Source organism: Schistocerca cancellata, chromosome 1 (assembly GCF_023864275.1).
Source record: "Schistocerca cancellata isolate TAMUIC-IGC-003103 chromosome 1, iqSchCanc2.1, whole genome shotgun sequence".
Lineage (NCBI taxonomy): Eukaryota > Metazoa > Arthropoda > Insecta > Orthoptera > Acrididae > Schistocerca > Schistocerca cancellata.
Window position 1 is genome coordinate 793974297 of NC_064626.1, and position 20852 is coordinate 793995148.

The 20852-nt window shown below is 38.4% G+C and overlaps 1 protein-coding gene across 3 annotated transcripts in view; it reads right to left on the bottom strand.

Moving 5' to 3' along the window:
- Nucleotides 1–17232: 17232 nt before the first annotated feature.
- The window catches only part of LOC126187769 (centromere protein I-like), a 351829-nt gene continuing 348209 nt past the window's right edge, over nucleotides 17233–20852 (bottom strand). For all 3 annotated transcript variants that reach the window (XM_049929046.1, XM_049929037.1, XM_049929054.1), the window contains exon 17: nucleotides 17233–17756. In XM_049929046.1, the coding sequence (XP_049785003.1) occupies nucleotides 17694–17756 (63 nt within the window). In that variant the 3' untranslated portion in view covers nucleotides 17233–17693. The remainder of the gene's footprint in view (nucleotides 17757–20852) is intronic.

The window sequence follows — 20852 nt, forward strand, 5'->3', positions numbered from 1 at the left end:
TTGTATTTATAATCCTGTACTCACCTGACCAGAAGTCTTGTTCCTCCTGCCAACTGATTTTCAATAATTCCCACTATATCTAACTTTAACTGAGTAGTCCGTGCCTGGAGGCCCGAATGGGGGACTATTTTACCTCCAGAATAGTTCACCCAAGAGGACACCATCATTATTTAACCATACAGTAAAGCTGCATGCCCTCGGGAAAAATTACGGCTGTAGTTTCCCCCTTGCTTTCAGCCGTTCACAGTACCAGCACAGCAAGGCTGCTTTGGTTGATGTTTCAAGACCAGCTCAGTCAATCATCCAGATTGTTGCCCCTGCAACTACTGAAAAGGCTGCTGCCCTCTTCAAGAACCACACATTTGTCTGCCCTCGCAAAAGAGACCCCTTTGTTGTGGTTGCACCTGCGGTATGGCTATCTGTATCTCTGAGGCATGCAAGCCTCTTCACCAACAGCAAGGTCCATGGTTCATGGGGGGTCTGTGAAGTATACTAACCAATTATGTTGACTAGTGTTGATCTGCTCACTTTGATTGTTACAGGAATTATTTTTTTATTATAGACGAGTGTCATTCCATAAGTCATGGCGACTATGGTATATCATGTGAACATGTGGCATCACTGTAATCAAAATAAAAACATTCGAAAGCCCACAGCAAACAAAATCAATGGGCAGATTGCAACCATATGCGAGTGTGGCTTGATACCAATGTCTGAAACATTCTGTATGAGTTTGGCTGTGCTACAAGTTGGATGTAAGCAGAATGGAATAGTGAGCATATGTGAAAATTGTCTTTCTCGCTGGCAGAAATGCTACTCAGTGTCATGCAGGACTACGAGGCATTATGGGCACTAGGGTATTGCTGTATTGAACAGTAGCAAATTGGGTGGAGGCTTTGATGTGAATGTGCAGCAGTGATGGACTCACTGTGAAGTGGGTGGCCCATCTCCAGTGACCTGTCTTTGGCTGTTATTGAACGGTGTTTAGCAGATGACCAATGTCTGACTATGCAGGTAGTTAACAAAGGTTCAGAAGTGGACACAGTAAGATACCAGCAGTATCGACCTGCAGAGATTTTAGTGGTAAGAAAATGATATACTCAATCATGCTGTTGTGATTAATGAAACCTGGGCATGAGCATATGAACCACAATTGAAGAGCCAATCAACAGAATTGCATTTTCCACATTCACCATAAAGACACAAGTTATGACAGAATATATCATCCACAAAGGTCATGCTCATTCTGGCATATGACAGCCGTGGTGTTCTAGAATGTCATTGTATCCGGAATGGCCACATTGTCAATGCTCAATACTACTGCAACTTTCTGCTTTATCATCTGCAATGTATACTTCAGCAAAAATGTCCGGCACTGCTAAATAATGCTATAGCCTACACTGCAGACGTCATCAAGGATTGTGTACATTGGTGGTGGTGGTAGTGGGGGGGGGGGGGGGGGGGGAGGATGGGGGTGGGAAATCTTCCCCCACTCACCTGCCCACTAGACCACAGTCCATGCAACTTCAGTGCCACTCTGCAGATAAAGGAACCATGGTCTTAGGAGGTGCTTTGCAGACAGGGTGGATATCCTTACAGCATTTCAGTGACAGATGGCGCCAATGCCAGTGGCATTCAACGCCTTTCCCATCATTGGCAACACACTGTCGATGAACTGGAGGGGAGGGGGCTACTTTGAAGGACAGTAGTTGATTTTGATTAATTTTTGTTCCATTTCTACTCTTGCACATTTAATATAGACAGAGTTCAAATGCATGTGTTTCATCTGCCTTATTTTATATTGTGATTTAGATACACACACTCTTACTGATTCAATGCACATAATGGAATTTCCATGTTGTCCCCAAAATTATCAAAAGATATACCACAGTTGCAATGACTTATGGGATGACCTTTGTATATTATCAGAAAAGAATATCCAGATTCTATTTGTATCTAATACTTAAAACTAAGCAAATATGTATAAAGAAATATTATCAGTTGTCTATATAATAGTAAATTTGAAATGTTAGGAATTAAGAATGTATTCTACTTTGCTTTTTAATGTCATAGAATTACAGTTTACTGCCTAATGTCCACATGTAACTTATTTTTGCACCAGAATATAAAGCTTCTTTCTGAACATGTGACAGTATGCATACTCTGTAAAACTATTTAACTTCTAGTATTGAGGTTGCTAATTTCGTAGGTCAGCTTTGAATTTTTCTTTTTAATCCCTCCAAGTTCTTCATTTCAGCTGTTTGCTCTTTACTTTTTCCCCCTGGATTTGATTGTCCAGGTTTTTGCTCCACATAACATGCAACTGAAACATGTAATGTGGCACACAGTGAACCAAAACTCGTGCACTTATAATCCAGTTAAATTTCTTGCTTTCTGACAACAAAATAAATTTCAACCAAAATTTCGTCACATATGTACTGTTGATAGAAATTAGATGTCAAGGAAAAGCAATTTGGCATTGCTGTGACCATATTTACAAATATCTTTATTCAACACTGTGTAGTTGTGATGTCCACTTAGAGCAGTGGAGAGTTTTACATTTCATACTTGTTTGAGTGTTTGATTTCTTTTTATTTTCTCCCAGTAACATTGTAGTATACATTGTTTCTTAAATAGTATTTTTTTTACAATTGTCAACAGTGTACAAAAAAATAAATTGGTGCTTAATGTAAAGAAGACACGATAAGTTGCAGACAGGCAAATTTAAAAGGCGCTTTGGACCAGAGCCTTCAGCAGCAAAAGAGAAACACACCCCATTGATGCATATAGACAAGCACACCTCATGCAAACAATGCCGGGCATTCTGGCCAGAGCTGCCAGAGTTGGAGGTTATTTGTGTGAGGTGTGCTTGCTTTTGTGTATGAAAGCTGTGTGTTTCCTTTCTGCTGATGAAGGCTCTGGCCGAAAGCTGTGTGTAAGCGTCTTTTAATTGTGGCTCTGCAACTTAAAATGTGTCTTCTTTACGGTAAAAAGCAGTATATCTTTTCTACATCGTTGATATTTCTATAAGGAGTTTCTATTGTTTTGTTTTACAACTATAATTTTTTTATGTTCAACATGACAATTACACAGGTCTGTGACATAAAAATTGTTTCAAATTTATTAAGTGATTTTTATAGGGTTTTCAGTGCTGATTTCAGGAAAAATGGTGGAAAAAATTCCATCATGTACAGTTATTTCACAAACTGCGTGTCTAGTTTTAGCTTTTTGCAGTATTTCAGCACTGTAGTGAGTTTGAATTTTGGTTTTTAGGATCTCCATAAACTGTTATTTAGCCATTTTTACACTAGATATATGTAAAATAAAGAGTAATTAGGAGAAAGCAGCAGTATTTTCATGTCAGCGCCTGTCTGTCACGCTGCCCCTTCCCCCCACCATCACCAAGCAGTGAGCTTCTGCTATTGTCCTCCATTTCACAGCCCCTCTTCACTCTGTGCTGTTCACATGTTGTTGTTACTAGTGCTTTAAAGTAGTGACTGTTTTCTCTTGTTGTGAAGTTGTTTTATGGACAGTGGCTACCAGAGGACGTATAAACTCGCCAGATTGCTTCTGCGACATTTGTGGTAACTATACCATTAAAAAGCAACAAAGAAACATTTCCGATTTTGTTGAAAAAGTATATTTTGCCTATTTTGGTATAAAGTTAGGTGATCAAGTTAAGCCTTGGGCCCTACACAAAGTTTTTTCAGTGTGTGTTGACGAACTGAGGCAATGGTTTCAACATATAAAACAGTCCTTAAGTTTTGGAATACCAATGGTTTGGAGGGAGCCCAAAAAATCATAGTGATGACTGCTATTTTTGTTTTTGCAACATATGAGATTTCAATTTGAAAAACAAAAAGAATATTTCTTACCCTAACATTCAATCAGCATTCGCCCTGTTGCTCATGGACCTGAAGTACCACTACCCTCTCCTCCAGATTCTTTGAATGATATAGATGATCATGAGCCATTGGCTCAGCAAGGTGATAGTGAAGAAGACAGAGATGCTATGATCCTGGCACAACCAATCCCATTGCAGTCTCACAATCTAATCTGAACTGAACACTGTAGTTAGAGACCTAGGCCTTTCTAAAGAATCGGCAGAGGTTTTAGGATCTAGATTGAAAGATAAACATATGTTGGCTCCGGGTACATCCTTTTCTTGGTATCGATCGAGGGAAAAGGAGTTTGTATCTTTCTTCTCTCAAGAAGGTGACCTGGTGTTTTGCAGTGATGTTCCTGGACTTATGGCACGTGTCAAAGTAGAATAGGCTCCTGATGAGTGGAGACTTTTTATTGATTCTTCAAAAAGATGCCTTAAAGCAGTACTTCTACACAATGGCAATTCAGACCACTTCCCTTGCTTTCTCTGTGAATGGGACCCTTACAGGTTGGGGTTAAAAAAAAAAAAACGTTGAGAGGAAAAGCCTTGTGGATCCCAAAAAGGTGTCACTTCCACCACTTAACATTAAGTTGGGGCTGATGAAACAATTTGTTAAGGCATTGCCGAAAGAAGGGGAGTGTTTCAGATATCTTTGTGGGCAGTTTCCTGGTTTATCCAGGGCAAAGCTAAAGGAAGGAATCTTTGTTGGACCAGACATTAGAGAACTAATGACAGATTCCCAACTTTGTGGACCAAATGGAAACAAAAGAAAAGGCAGCATGGGCATCTTTTAAATTAGTTGTTACCAGTTTTCTAGGAAACAAAGAGATCGCAAACTACAAGACAATCATCCCAAATATGCTCGACAGCTTTAAGAAGCTGGACTGTAACATGAGCATTAAAGTTCGTTTTCTCCACTCACATCTTGACTACTTCCCTGGAAACTTTGGTGATGTAAGTGAAGAGCAGGGCGAAAGATTCCACAAAGATATCAAAGAAATGGAAAGAAGATATCAGGGAAGATGGAATGTCAACGTGATAGTGGACTACTGCTGGATGATAAAAAAGAGATGATCCTCAACGAATCCACAGCCGGAAAAGCAATAAAAGAAGCTTTGACGGAAAGCAAAAGCATTATTATAAGGACTTATTAGCTTAAAGAGAAATGGAAGTGTACTGGAAATGTCGTTTAGAACATGATTTATAAATAAAGTAAAATTTTATAACATTGGAAAAATGTGATAAATTGCTTAAATTTTGTTGTTATACCTAAAAATACTCCCTTTTTTGTGAGAAAACCTGATGCAATGGAAAAAAATGGATTGCATTTCTGAAACCAGCACTGAAAAGTACTTAAAAGTCAAGTTATCAAATTTCAAACACTTTCAAAAAATATTTTTTTTTGCAGACGTGTTATTGGGGAACAAGACAGAAATATTCTTGAAGTGTAATAACAGTTCCAAATAAATTATAAATTACTTGTGAAATAATTACAGAACCTATCAATAAGAGAAGTTTAAAGTACATACTACTATGAGTTAGAGCATCCAGGTGTAATATTTTAGACACATGTCGTTTACAAAACTTACAGTCCTCAAAGCAGATGTTTGTGAGAAATGCATAATACCCACACTCGGTCAACTGATCTGACAAAATGTGTAGCATTTTCATTTCAAATTGTCTATGAGGACTGATATGGAATTAGGAGCAACAGGCACCAACATTCAACTCTAAATTGTCAATTTGATTCCACAATTCCTGTTCTTTTTTGTTACACTCTTCTCTCAGTTTGTACTTCCATTGAAACATAGTGCGTAGCAATTGCTGGCTGGTGCAGCAGCCAGAAGATCTGTAGCACCAGCACTACTTGACATAAGCGGAGCTTGATCGCTACACTCCACCCCTCATCCCTTTGCAGCCTATATGCTGGGACTTGGCAGATGGAGCTTGCTTCCTCCTCTTCCCTGCACATCCCTCAGAATTTGTTCATTTCTTGGAAATAAATGGTACTTCAGACTGTTTCAGCTCAACCCCATCCAGTATCATGTTTGCCATAGGCATATCCTTTTGTTTACCTGAAATCACCCGCTCACATTTCTTTGTTTTAAACTTGAGGTCATATGTTTAAACAACTTCCTTCTAAAGATCTAAATGGTTATCTTCTTCCTCCCAGTTCTCGTCTCCCCCCCTCCATTAGATCATCAGCAAACAACGTTGCTCTCATACTGTCTCTTTCTCTCTCTTGCGAACTGTGTTATTATATCATTCATAACCAATATGAAAAACAGAGTTAATGAACTTTCTTGTTTCGTAGCATTTCTCTTTTTCAGGACTCTTGCTCACTCTCTTCTTACACCCACTTGTTCCATTCACTCAGGGTATTTGCTGTTGACAGTATAGTAATGCCCACTTTACTTTTCATGGTCAAGCTTGTATTCAGTACTGCTAAGTTCTGTCTTGGTTTTATTTTTCCAGTAGAGATGGTTGTATGTTAACCCCCCCCCCTGCAGACGACGACACAGACATGAGCATTAACCTCATTCCATACAATTTTGGGGCACCACTGTTATCACATCTGACATGATTTCTGGGCTGTTTGGACATCAAAAGTTGCTATTTTCCTTTGAATCTCTTTCTTTTTCTGTGAAACATTGAGAGTTGCCTTTTAGATCATTCTCGAATCCACCCATATACTTACAAGTTTACTGATGAAGATTTGGCGGATATGCATCTTATGTATCTGTTCATGGAGTACAATGGAAGAGCAGGAACAATGCTACGCTAAGCTTTTCCTGCAGTATGGAAACCACATCACAGTATGTTTGCATCTGTATGTGGGTGCTAATAGGAAACCAAATACTACTCTCATAGAATGGAAAATACTAGCTGTGCATGTGTGCTACAACACCTGATCTGGAAGATAATGTGCTACATGTGACAGGTGACAATTGTGCCACCAGTGGAAATGTGGGTAAGAAATCAAATTAAATGAAACTGCTCTGTAACAAGCAACCAAGAGAGTACGGGCTCCTTACACCACAATATCCCTGAACAAGCTACAAAATGTTGTCGGTGGGAGATCAAGTTCACTTCATATAAAATAGACAGTATACCACTTGTTGTATTTTGACAGCTGCTTTTCTTTGTTAACATATACCTCAACAAAAGGACAGACTGGCTGGCCATTACTTATGTTCAGGGGCTGGAATTTCAGTACTGCTGATATACAGATTTAAAAGTGAAAAAACTATTTCTAGCTTAAGAACTATTAGTATCGTTCTCATGAAGGAAAGAATAGATTGGGGATGGTGAGAACGGAGGGGCTTGTTACTAGGATGCCAGAAAGGGATAAACCTAGCTATTGTGTATCACGATTGTATAGTCTGTCAGAAGGCAGCAGACAAAATTGGATTAATCTAAGAGATGAACAGTAGTGGGAGTAAACATTAGAAAGTGCAAAATAAACATGGAAGTAGCTATACGAAAACTTATGAAGAAGATAAATAGTTCAATGTGAAATGACAAAATGATAATCTAGTAGCAGAGCAGCTGTCATTGGTTCATTGTCAAAAACTTGTGCTCAAGAGCCAATACTGATAATGTGAGGTGGCTCCTCAGGGTGCATGTTGTTGTTGTTGTTGTTGTTGTTCATCTCCCAGTACCTATTGCACCCTACATCCTTCAGAATCTGCTTAGTGTTTCATCTCTTGGTCTCCCTCTACGATTTTTACCCTCCACACTGCCCTCCAATACCAAATTGGTGATCCCCTGATGCCTCAGAACATGTCCTACCAACCGATCCCTTCTTCTAGTCAAGTTGTGCCATAAAGTTCTCTTTTCCCCAATTGTATTCAATACCTCCTCATTAGTTATGTGGTCTACCCATCTAATCTTCAGCATTCTTCTGTAGCAAGACATTTCAAAAGCTTCTATTCTCTTCTTGTCTAAACTACTTATCGTCCATGTTTCTCTTCCATACATGGCTACACTCCACACACATACTTTCAGAAATGACTTCCTGACATTTAAATCTATACTTTAACAAATTTCTTTTCTTCAGAAATGCTTTCCTTGCCATTGCCAGTCTACATTTTATATCCTCTCTACTTTGACCATCATCAGTTATTTTGCTCCCCAAATAGCAAAATTCATTTACTAATTTAAGTATCTCATTTCCTAATCTAATTCCCTCAGCATCACCTGATTTAATGTGACTACATTCCATTATCCTCGTTTTGCTTTTGTTGTGTTCATCTCATATCCTTTCAAGACACTGTCCATTCCGTTCAGCTGCTCTTCCAGGTCCTTTGCTGCCTCTGACAGAATTACAATGTCATCGGCAAATCTCAAAGTTTGTATTTCTTCTCCATGGATTTTAATTCCTACTCCAAATTTTTCTTTTGTTTCCTTTACTGCTTGCTCAATATACACATTGAATAACATCGGGGATAGCCTACAACCCTGTCTCACTCCCTTCCCAACCACTGCTTCCATTCTATGCCCCTCGGCTCTTATAACTGCCATCCGGTTTCTGTACAAATTGGAAACAGCCTTTCGCTCCCTGTATTTTACGTCTGCCACCTTCAGAATTTGAAAGAGAGTATTCCAGTCAACACTGTCAAAATTGGAATTATTATATTCTTCATGAAGTCTGAGGGTATTTCACCTGTCTTATATATCTTGCTCACCAGATGGTAGAGTTTTGCCATGGCTGGCTCTCCCAAGGCTATTGGTAGTTCTAATGGAATGTTGTCTACTCCCGGGGCCTTGTTTCAACTTAGATCTTTCAGTATCTACATGCTCTTCCATTTCCATAATATTGTCCTCTAGTACATCGCCCTTGTATAGAACCTCTACATACTCCATCCACCTTTCTACTTTCCTGTCTTTGCTTAGAACTGGGTTTCCATCTGAGCTCTTGACATTCATACAAGTGGTTCTCTTTTCTCCCAAGGTCTCTTTAATTTTACTGTAGGCAGTATCTATCATACCCCTAGTGATATATGCCTCTACATCCTTACATTTGTCCTCTAGCCATCCCTGCTAAGCCATTTTAAACTTTCTGTCGATCTCATTTTTGAGACATTTGTATTCCTTTTTGCCTGCTTCATTTACTGCAATTTTATATTTTCTCCTTTCGTCAATTAAATTCAATATTTCTTCAGTTACCAAAGGATTCCTACTATCCCTCATCTTTTTACCTACTGGATCCTCTGCTGCCTTCACTATTTCATCTCTCAAAGCTACCCATTCTTCATCTACTGTATTTCTTTTCCCCATTCTTGTCAATTATTCCCTAGTGCTCTCCCTGAAACTCTCCACAATATCTGGTTCTGCCAGTTTATCCAGTTCCCATCTCCTTAAATTCCCACCTTTTTGCATTTTCTTTAGTTTTAATCTACAGTTCATAACCAATAAATTATGGTCAGAGTCCACATCTGTCCCTGGAAATGTCTTACAGTTTAAAACCTGGTTACTATATCTGTCTCTTTCCATTATATAATCTATCTGAAGCCTTCCAGTGTCTCCAGGCCTTTTCCATGTATACAACTGTCTTTCATGATTCCTAAACCGAGTGTTACGTATGGGTAAGTTATGCTCTGTGCAAAATTCTACCAGGCAGCTTCCTCTTTCATTCCTTACCCCCATTCCAGATTCATCTACTACGTTTCCTTCTCTTCCTTTTCCTACTATCGAATTCCAGTCACCAGTGACTATTAAGTTTTTGTCTCCTTTCACTATCTGAATAATGTCTTTTATCTGATCATACATTTCATCAATCTCTTCATCATCTGCGGAGTTAGTTGGCATATAAACTTATACAGGGTGGCGCAGATGGATCGGGTGGTTTTGAAGTGGACTGTACGTCTGGAGGGGGGGAGCCAGGTGTTCGGCGACTTCGTCCTGTGGTGGGGGGGGACGGGAAGTTTCAGTTGCAGGCTGGCAGTCAGTCGCGATGGCTACGTGGTCCGTTGAGCATCGTGTTTTCGCAGTGGAAGAGTTCATACGCAATAACGAGTCAATTGTTGCTGTGACGCGTGCCTTTCGCCGGCGTTTCAACATCCCACCTCACGGTAGTGTTCCTAAGCGAGATAAGATATTGAGTTGGGTGCATAATTTCCGCACTACTGGTTCATGTGCTCCAAAATGGACGCCTAGACCGCCAACAATAACAACGCCTGAGAACGTGGAGCGTGTGAGACGCGATGTCACTGCGAGCCCACGTCGATCAACGAGACGTCGTGCTCAAGCTCTTGGAATGTCACGTCGGAGCCTTCAAAGGATTCTTAACGAAGAACTGAAATTCCACCCCTATAAAATCCTGTTGGTACAGAAGATTCTCCCAACAGACCATCTTCAAAGGCTTCAGTTTAGCCAACAGATGTTGGAGTTATTGGAAGATGTAAACCTGATTATCATGATGTCTGACGAGGCTCACTTTCACATTAACGGATACGTAAACAAGCAAAATTGCCGTTACTGGGCCGACACTAACCCAAGAGATCTACACCAACGGCCTCTCCATAGTGACAAAGTGACGGTTTGGTGTGGGGTTTCTAAGGTAGGGATAATTGGTCCTTACTTTTTTGAAAATGAAAGGGAGCAGGCGGTTACTGTTAATTCGCAGCGTTATGTGAACATGATTGAAGATTTTCTTCTCCCACAACTTGAAGAGAACAATTACGACATGGGCAATATGTGGTTCCAACAAGACGGGGCAACTGCACATACCGCTAGGATATCAATGCAAGCTGTACGCGCTCTGTTCCCTGGCTGTTTGATTTCCCGTAATGGAGATGTCCATTGGCCCCCTCGCTCACCGGACCTCACGGTATGTGACTTTTTCTTATGGGGCTATTTAAAAGCAAGGGTCTACATGAACAAACCCCGGACCATTCAGGAGTTGAAGGCAGCAATTCACACCGAAATCACATCAATTCCTGGTGATGTGCTTGAGCGGGCAATGCGGAACGTTAAGGACAGACTCCAAGAATGCGTCGCTCGAGAAGGAGGGCATTTGATGGATGTAATTTTTAAAAACTAACATTACTATTTTTTTGTTAATAAACTTCCATTGTAACTACACGTTTTGCACTTTATTTCAATCCTATACCTTTACAATTGACAGTTTGACAAGTATTTTAAAACCACCCGATCCATCTGCGCCACCCTGTACTACTGTAGTAGGTGTGGGCTTCATGTCTGTCTAAGCCACAATAATGCATTGACTATGCTGTTTGTAGTAGCCTACTGGCACTCCTATTTTTTTTATTCATTATTAAACCCACTCCTGCGTAACCATTATTTGATTTTGTATTTATAACCCTGTATTCATCTGACCAGGAGTCTTGTTCCTCCTGCCTCGGAACTTCACTAATTCCCACTTTATCTAACTTAAAACTATCCATTTCCCTTTTTTAAATATTCTAACCTACATGCCCGATTAAGGGATCTGACATTCCACACTCCGATCCGTAGTACACCAGTTTTGTTTCTCCTGATAACAATGTCCTCCTGAGTAGTCCCTGCCTGGAGATCCAAATGGGGGACTATTTTACCTCTGCAATATTTTACCCAAGAGGTTGCCATCATCATGTAACAATACGGTAAAGCTGCATGCCCTCAGGAAAAATTACCGCTGTAGTTTCCCCTTGCTTTCAGCCGTTTGCAGTACCAGCACAGCAAGGCTGTTTTGGTTAGTGTTGCAAGGCCAGATCAGTCAATCATCTAGACTGTTGCCCCTGCAACTACTGAGAAGACTGCTGCCCCTTTTCAGGAACCACACGTTTGTCTGGCCTCTGAACAGATACCCCTCCGTTGTGGTTGCATCTACGGAACAGCTATCTATATTGCTGAGGCACACAAGCCTCCCCACCAACGGCAAGGTCCGTGGCTCATGGGAGGGGGGGATACGTAAATTAGTATGAAGTGGGCACCCAATAGAATACATATAGTAAGGGTGCAATAAGATCCCCCCCCCCCCCCCCCCCTCAACCATGTATAGATTGTTAAAAATCAGCACCATTCGAAATATTTTGTATCCACTTTTCTTTATTTCATTCTCGGTGACCCTGAGGTTGTGACACTGTAATTTCCTGATGAATTGTTGTGCTGTCCATGTGAGGCAGATCAATTGATTAATAACATGAATTTTACTTATATTTAAATGCATTATGCAATATGAGACACGATCATAAATGTTTACTAAATCTTTCAAATGTTTTTTTTCTACTCATTGCATAATATTACAGCAGCCTTAAAATTTATTCCATAACAGCTGAGCAGTACGAGTCGCATGTGGGCATGAGTTGTCAGTTGAACAACTTTACTTAGTACATGGCAAAATTCACCAATGTCAATTAAACAAATCTTAAAATACTACTGTCTCTGTAAGTATGTTTATTTGTTGCTGAACAGGAAAACTAAACTCTAAAGAAGCTCTCAATGTTAGTTGATGTTTCTGGACTAGGCTGTTAGCTGCATATTATTATAAAATATGGTTGAGAGCCATAGCCCACAGTTTTATGATCACTGGTTTTGAGTGTACTTTCTCAACTTGCAAGGCTCTCAACTTGGTCATTCTACCACTTGGTGATTATTAGTAGTGCTCGCCCTTCCCTACTTGCATTGTTTAAGTTGTACTTCCCCATCGGAAGACGGGGTTGACAGCAACAAACTGCTCCCAAGAATAAAATTAAACTTCATATTCAAAATTCGTAGAGTTTGCATGGATAATGAATTAAACTGGCATATACACATTGTTAGGTAGACCTAAACACACTGCTGCGTGTATTTCAGGAACAATATGTGCAGTAGGACAATGCCTAGCAAAGCACTACAGCATTCAAACCGATTCTTGGGCAGAGAACAGCTTTACCTTATACAGGGTGATTCAAAAGTTGTGTGACAAAGGAAAACTGTGTTATATGAGCAGATACTGAAAAAAAAGCAAGAGGGGTGGCAAAATTGTTCAATACATTCTAAATAATGACCTTGATGTTGAACCCCCGCCCCGTAATCAACAACAATGTTTCAGTATACAATTCAGGAAAGGGTGCGAATGGTTCTTATCCATGCTGCAGGTATGAGTGTACATGAAGCTGCAAAGGAATATCACACACAGCATCCAGATCAACCACCACCCCCATCATGCAAGCATTGGTCGTTACTGGAGTGGTTCACGGCAACAGGCAGTATCCACGACAAAAGACTTCCTGGGCAGCACCATACAGCAACAGATCATGCAACCTCAGCTAGTGTACTTGTCCCTTAAATGGTGCATCTTTCAGTTGTCAATTTCTAGAATTACTTCAAAAGAAACGCTGGCAAATGTAACAGCTGCTGTTGTGAATGGCTAAGGTTATATGATCGCATAGACAGAATTTCGTGTGTGTACTCGTTAGGTTTCACAGTATGCTGTAAATCTGCTACAGATCCATAATGTTTGTTGAGTGATACCCCTAGTACAGATGTAGAGCTCTTTTTACGGTAATAATTTTGTTTCTGACAAATAGTTTAACAGCTTCTTGTCACTAATGTTTCGATTTACTCCTGAAAAGTACGTACATTCGTAACTGCGTATCGCAGTCACCTCTTGAGCTATACTGCAAAAGCGTATTTCCGGTACTAGCCTCGATTTCCTTATCAGAAATGAACATGTTTTAAGATTGTACTGTATACCGTTGTCTGTTGTAGGTAGACAGCTTGTTTTGTGTCCTATTCGATACAGTTTCTTCCTGACGAATAGTTATTGTTTTTATTGCGTAATTCTTTTCAGTTTACTTCTGAAAAGTACACTCGTTCGAAACTGCGTATCGCAAGCTCCTCTTGAGAGGTCACGAGAAAGAAATTTCCCAATAACTCACCTCACAGTCAGTCCAAAATGGTCAACAAGAAAACTGGCTCAAGAATGTGGCCTCAGTTAAGCGTCTGTGTCCAGGAACTTCATGGAGATGACACAAATACCAGGTAAAGTTCTGCAAGTCGTTTACAGAAAGATGAATGCACCAGTCACACCATGAAACTGACACTCGTTTGAGCTATGAGGCTTGTTTCCACTTGAACAGAACAGTGAATAGACATAATTCTGTTTATTGGGCAACTGATAAGCTGTACATTGCTGCACATCCGTGTAATCAGACTGACCAAAGGTTAAATGTGTGATGTGGCATACATGGGAATGTTCTCATTGGTCCTGTATTTCTTAACAAGTTATGCCCTGTGCAAAATTCTACCAGACAGCTTCCTCTTTCATTCCTTACCCCCATTCCAGATTCATCTACTACGTTTCCTACTCTTCCTTTTCCTAATATCGAATTCCAGTCACCAATGACTATTAGATTTTGTCTCCTTTCACTATCTGAATAATTTGTTTTATCTCATCATACATTTCATCAATCTCTTCGTCATCTGCGGAGTTAGTCGGCATATAAACTTGTACTACTGTGGTAGGTGTGGGCTTCATGTCTGTCTTAGCCACAATAATGCGTTCACTATGCTGTTTGTAGTAGCTTACCGGCACTCCTATTTTTTTTTTTTTATTCATTATTAAACCCACTCCTGCGTAACCGTTATTTGATTTTGTATTTATAACCCTGTATTCATCTGACCAGAAGTCTTGTTCGTCCTGCCACGGAACTTCACTAATTCCCACTTTATCTAACTTAAAAGTATCCATTTCCCTTTTTTAAATATTCTAACCTACATGCCCGATTAAGGGATCTAACATTCCACACTCTGATCCGTAGTACACCAGTTTTGTTTCTCCTGATAACGATGTCCTCCTGAGTAGTCCCTGCCTGGAGATCCAGACTAATAAAGTTACCAGCTGACTGCTGAACTGTACAGAGAGCATCTCAAGATAAAATTCCTTCCCTGTTTGGATAATCTACCTTAGCAAAATGACAGGGGTTTTTCTTTCAGCATGACGGAGCACCGTCATATTTTGCACAAACAACTCATAAATTGCCGAATGAAGTTATACCTGTGTGTTGGGTAGGTTGATGGGATCCAGTGGAATGGCCATCTATGATGTCAGATTTGACACCACCTTACTTTTTCTTCAGGGGCCATCTCAAATCTGTAATGTACAGAAACATCACCCGAACACTGCAGAAAAACATCAGAGGACGGCATTATGTAAACTGTGCGAGTTTTGCGAACCATATTCGGATGTGCCAAGTGATGCTTGCAATATTGACAGACATTTTGTTTTGTTTAGTTTGTGCTTTCAAACAGACTAATAAAGTTACTTAATAATGAGCCTGAGTGGTAAGTCTTAAGTCACAAGAGTTAAGCTCATTATTTAAAACAGTGTATTTCCAGCAATTTTGCCGTTTTGTTTCTTCGATATCTGCAAAAATAATGGAGTTGTCTTGCGTTACGTGACTTTTGAATCAACCTGTATATTTCCTATTACCTCTTTTTCTTTAAGATCCGTCATATATTTATGACCAATAATTTATATCTGATTAATGCTGAACAAATTTTAAAACCTATAATTATGACTTTGAAGTCCAGCTCATTAAAGAATATCAGGTCTAGGAAATCAGCCATTTATGCTTTTCTTTAAAGCATTATTGGCGCATATGTAATTGATGTATCTTTAAGTGTAATACATGCTAAATAAGGACCAAGAATCCAGATTTATTTTTCATATTTATTCTAATTTTTTGATGTACTACACATTTTAAAATAATGACGACAGTAAGGATAATTATCCTCTCAAGAAAAAAGTGCGAGGTGAGTTATTGAGAATTTTCTCTTTCTCGACCTTCCAAAATTTCTTGCTCATGCAACAAACATGATATACTTATAGCAGAACTACAGCAAACTGAGAAACCTAATGAGTACACACACGAAATTCTGTCAATGCAATCATACAACCTTAGCCATTAGCGACAGCAGCTATCACATTCGCCAACATATCTTTTGAAATAATTCTAGAAACTGACAACATAAAGCATCATCAGTTAGGGACAAGCAGCGAACCATCCATACATAGTTCTTATATGCAGTGAGTCCAGTTTTTGAGCAACAGATGGCTTGCGCGTCAAGAAAACTACAGCTGACTTATACTTGGGCGTGGTCTTTTTTAACACAAAGTTGCGGCCCCAGTTATGCTTGGGATTGGTCTCCACAGTGTTAATATGTTTATTGATAGACAGCAGGGATGTTACAATAAGTAATAGATGAATTAATTCTTTAGCTACAGTGCGATGCATGTTAATTATATTGATGATAGTGTAGGAATAGAGAGGAAAAAATAGAATGTATAAAGAACTTGAGACACCAGGAAAGTAGTATGTTGAATCCCCCATCCCCAGGTCAGTATGGTCCTTTACAAGGAACAGCAGAGGTTCCTTGAACAGTTGTGGAGTCAGGATAATTTATAACTAACAATTTAACCTTGTATTGCATTTTGTAATTCCTAGCCAGTGTTGCAGTTTAGTTATAACTGAACAATTTTGTTGGTAGCACTAGTGTTCTGGAAAGTTTTAGTTATAAAGTAAGCTTAGTTTTGTATGCATAATATTTAATCTTTCAGAATTTTTGTAACAATTTTACACATGCTGTTGACTACTATGAAAAACTACAGTACTAGGAAAATGTACAGTCTTTATTGATCTGTCATAAGTAAGAAAATTTATTTCCATAGGGCTGTTGGTAAAACACACACACACACACACACACACACACACACACACACACACACACACACACACACACACACACACACACAAATATTAAATGGCCTTGATGATGTTTGAAACTTTCAGCTGCATAATAGCTATTTTATCATCAGTAACAAGCTCTCAAAGATACAACATGTGCTTTGGACAAACAGAATGCCATGTCAATCACTGAACTGAGTAACAAACCTTGCAACAGAAAATATAGTTTCAGGTAATATCCTGTTAATAACATACTTAACTAAATTTTACAGTATTGCAATAGTTTTTATTGGATTGTCTTATTACGAGCCTTCGGTACTGCAGTGTCATTCACTTTTCTAGGATTTCTATTTAAACATCCACTGATCACACGTTATAAATCCAACTAGCTATTTTAATTTGCAAGTGCTTTGTAACATATTTTCACTTCACAACACCTATAAAATTATTAAATTTGTAGCAAAAATAAGAAACGACACATTTTAGGTAAATGAAATCGCTGATTATGAAGCAAGTATAAAACAGGACACGACAAGCTTACTTAGTTCATCTCGTATGTACATGAATAAATTTTACTTTGTAGATAAAAATTTTAATTTAAAATCATGAGCTTAATATTGTCAACTATTGAGTATTTTACAGTTGCAAAACAGTCAGGTAATTAAAGTAATATTTCCATGTAGTTAACAGACCTTTTTTCACATGATTGTCTACAAAAATGAATCGTATACCACACTAATACAGAACACAACATTATCACAAGAGTATAAGATGGGACAAGCCAAGTTTCATAGCCTCATATGCACATGAATAAATATTACTTGAAGTAAAGTAACCATATTGGTCATTTTTGCAGTTATAATTTTAGATTAAAATGATGTTCTTAACTTTGTCAACTATTACATATTTATGTAAAACCATTATATATAGTCCCAAGATGATATTTTCCAAAGCATAATTCATCATTGCAACTTTTTTTTTTCACATGATTGTCTTACACAAACACACTAATGTAGTGTACAACAGTATTACACAAGTTGCATGCACAAATGCATGTCAGTCACAAGCACATTCTGGGCTCCACACAGATGTGACTCTTCAATAAAAGCAGCTTGTATGAAGACAAACTTTTCCTATGGCTTCATTAAGTAATTGTATACATAAGGCAGGTGATTCCGTAATGTAGACAAATCGTCCTGTAAGCATATAAAACAGCATGTGAGACATACAAGAGGAGTATATTAAGTTTGGGGTTTAAGCTACAGTCATTAAAACTGTAACAACATCAATTGATTTAGGAGGTTAGTGTCAAGCATTCAGGTGCAATCAGAAAAATATGAGACAACTTTTTAAGTCATAAATTAGTTTCTTGATTTTGTAGTGGAAAATTTGCATTGAAATTACTGCACATTGAAGAATTTGTAAGCAAAACATGGGATAGTGGTCAGTGGCAGCTGCCCCTTCTTTAGTCTCCAACGTGTTTTTTGTGTGCATAATTCGAAGTAAAAGTAGGCAATCTAAATAATAATCTTAAATATCATTATCACATCAAGATGATGTTTTATTCCATCAAAATATTTCTACAAATGTCAAGGTCAGGATGATGTGTTCTCACAGTTGTATAGTCTGTTAAAAGACAGCAGAAGAAAGGGGATTAAAAAACAGAGAAAAATACCAGAAAGCACAAAAATAAACGTGGAAGGTAGATAAATAGTTCATCACGAACTTACAAAATGTTAAAGCTGGTAGCAGAGAATAGTAACTCAGCAGCCAATGGTTTACAGTGTATTGCCTCAAAATTAAAAGATACAACATGGTTACCTAAGCCTCTTATCTTGGCCACTCTACAAAGGAGGTTCTGGGAATCTCACTGACAAAATATTTGAATGCTAAGTATCATTGGCATATGCAGGATGGTGTTTTTACTCCATCAAAATATTTCTATTAATTTTCAGGTTTCTCCCACTCAAAATTAAAGAGTTTAATAAGTCTGTACTAACAATGTTATTGCATAAAATTTGAATTATTATAGTAAAGCATTTCCACTGACAAAACAAACTAAATGTAATCTAACAATGGGAACTCTAGGTTGGATTGCTGCCCCCTTTCTATGTGCGAATTGCATTCTGGTCCGAGCTGCTGGAGATGGCGGTCATATATGCCTGAGGTGTGCTTGCATGCGTGAATGAATGTGTCGTCTTTCCTACTGTGAAGAAGGCTGTGGCCAAAAGATAATGTGTAAGTGTCTTTTAGTTGTGGCTGTCTCCAACTCTGTGTGTCATCTTTATGGTCAGTAGCAATCTATTTTTTCTTACATTGCAGATGTAGTCTAAGGATTGAAAGACGATGATCATCAACATTTTTGTTGAATAAGTAACATTAATACAGAAGATTTACATAGTGACACAGTAATCATAGTTCTGTAATCATGAATTGAAACAATGTAGTTTTTATACACCACTATATGAAATGACAAAACCTTTTTTAGAGCTTTGACATCATAATATTTAAATTGTGAAGCACAATAAACTAATTCAAAGTTGGAGAACTTTGGCAGCAAACAATGGCTTTACCTGTTGTCATCCTTCAGCAGATCAGGCCACTATGTGACAATCTACCAACATATGATGAACCCTCTAAAGAATAAGCTTCAAACAGCCACTGTTATTGTTAATATTAATAACTTCAATAACAACAACAGACCATTTCAAAAAGGGCTCTTATCATGTTATGGTCATTGTTTAATTGCAGCATGGTATTACGAGAAAGTTTGCAGAGAGTTAATTTGTACTGAAATTAGGAAAAATACCTTTAATATTCAGTGCCCATGAAAATACACACGTACTGTATATTGTTGCAGTCCTCAATCTGATGCAGCTCTTCATGCAAGTGTAACCTAGGAAAATTTCTTTATCTCTGTGAAAATATTGCAACGAACACCCATCTGAACATAGATACTATATTCAAGCCTTGGTCTCCCTTTACAATTTTTATACCCCTACACTATCCTTAATTACCAAATTAACTATTCCTTGATGACTGAAAATGGGCTGTATCAGTTTATCCCTTCTTTCAGTACAGTTGTGCCCTTCAGATGTGTAACTATTTTCCTTCACAAAAGGGGGGAGGCAGTTTTATAGATCCAACAGCATTCTCTTTGTATTGTACAAGATCTTGACTACAATTATTATCAATAACAAACCCTAGATTTTAATTGGGAAAAGGAACAAGCTGGTTTAAAAAGCAAGTTCTGCCCAATAGGCCATTTACAAGTTATGGATCAAATTAAAGATCATTACTATTTTATAGGGTTCATATACTTTGAGAAAGCTTTTGACTCAGTTTCAACAAAATCTGTACTGACCGTCTTTGAGAAGCAAGGTAACTACAGAATATACAAAGTGTGCCAGGAGGAATGGTCAGTATTCAGGGATATGATAGGAATGATTACTCGAAGCAAAAAGATCTAGAAAACATGGGCTCTAAAAGGCCTTAAGAGCTATTGACATTTCTTTCTCTTCTATACTGTGAAACAAATATCTTCTACTCCAAGATCTTTGCTTTCCATCTTTTGGAAGACACTGATACGGAAATATGGACCAAAACAAGAAAAAAAAATTGTCTAGTAAACATGGGCTCTGAAATGCATACCTCATGAGCTATGAGCACTTGTTTAGTACACTATTCTGCTTCTAATGCTTGTTCCCATAATACTGACCATTCCTCTTGGGACACACTGTACATGGTAATGTTATACTTTTGATTAGGCATCTTCAGGATAGTGAGAATTTCAGAATTGGAAATAGTCACACAAGGAAGTTACTTGTCACCAAATCTATTCTCAATTGTCCTACAATAACATTATCAGAAGCTTTAAATACAAAAATGAAGAAATTTTGTGTGTCAGTACCTACAGCCTATGTTGTTTGATGACACTGTACAGTTTACCTCTATTGCAGATAAACTTACAAACTCAATAGAGCAATTTTGAAAGTAGGCCTGAAAATCAATATATCAATACAATAATGCACAATTAACACATGAAAGAAATAGTATTTCCTCTAAACCATGGTTTTATTTACCAAGGAAAATCATCAAACAGAGACATGTGTTCAGGCATTATTTTATTTAGACAACCAGTTTTGGCATCTTAATAATGCCATCTTCAGGCCCCTATGCACTCCATGTACAGTCAGATATATTGATACCTGCGCATACTGGAACCATCAATGTCTAGATTATGTGCATTTAACAACAACAGCTTTGTCGTGGCTATTCATTTGAGTAGACTG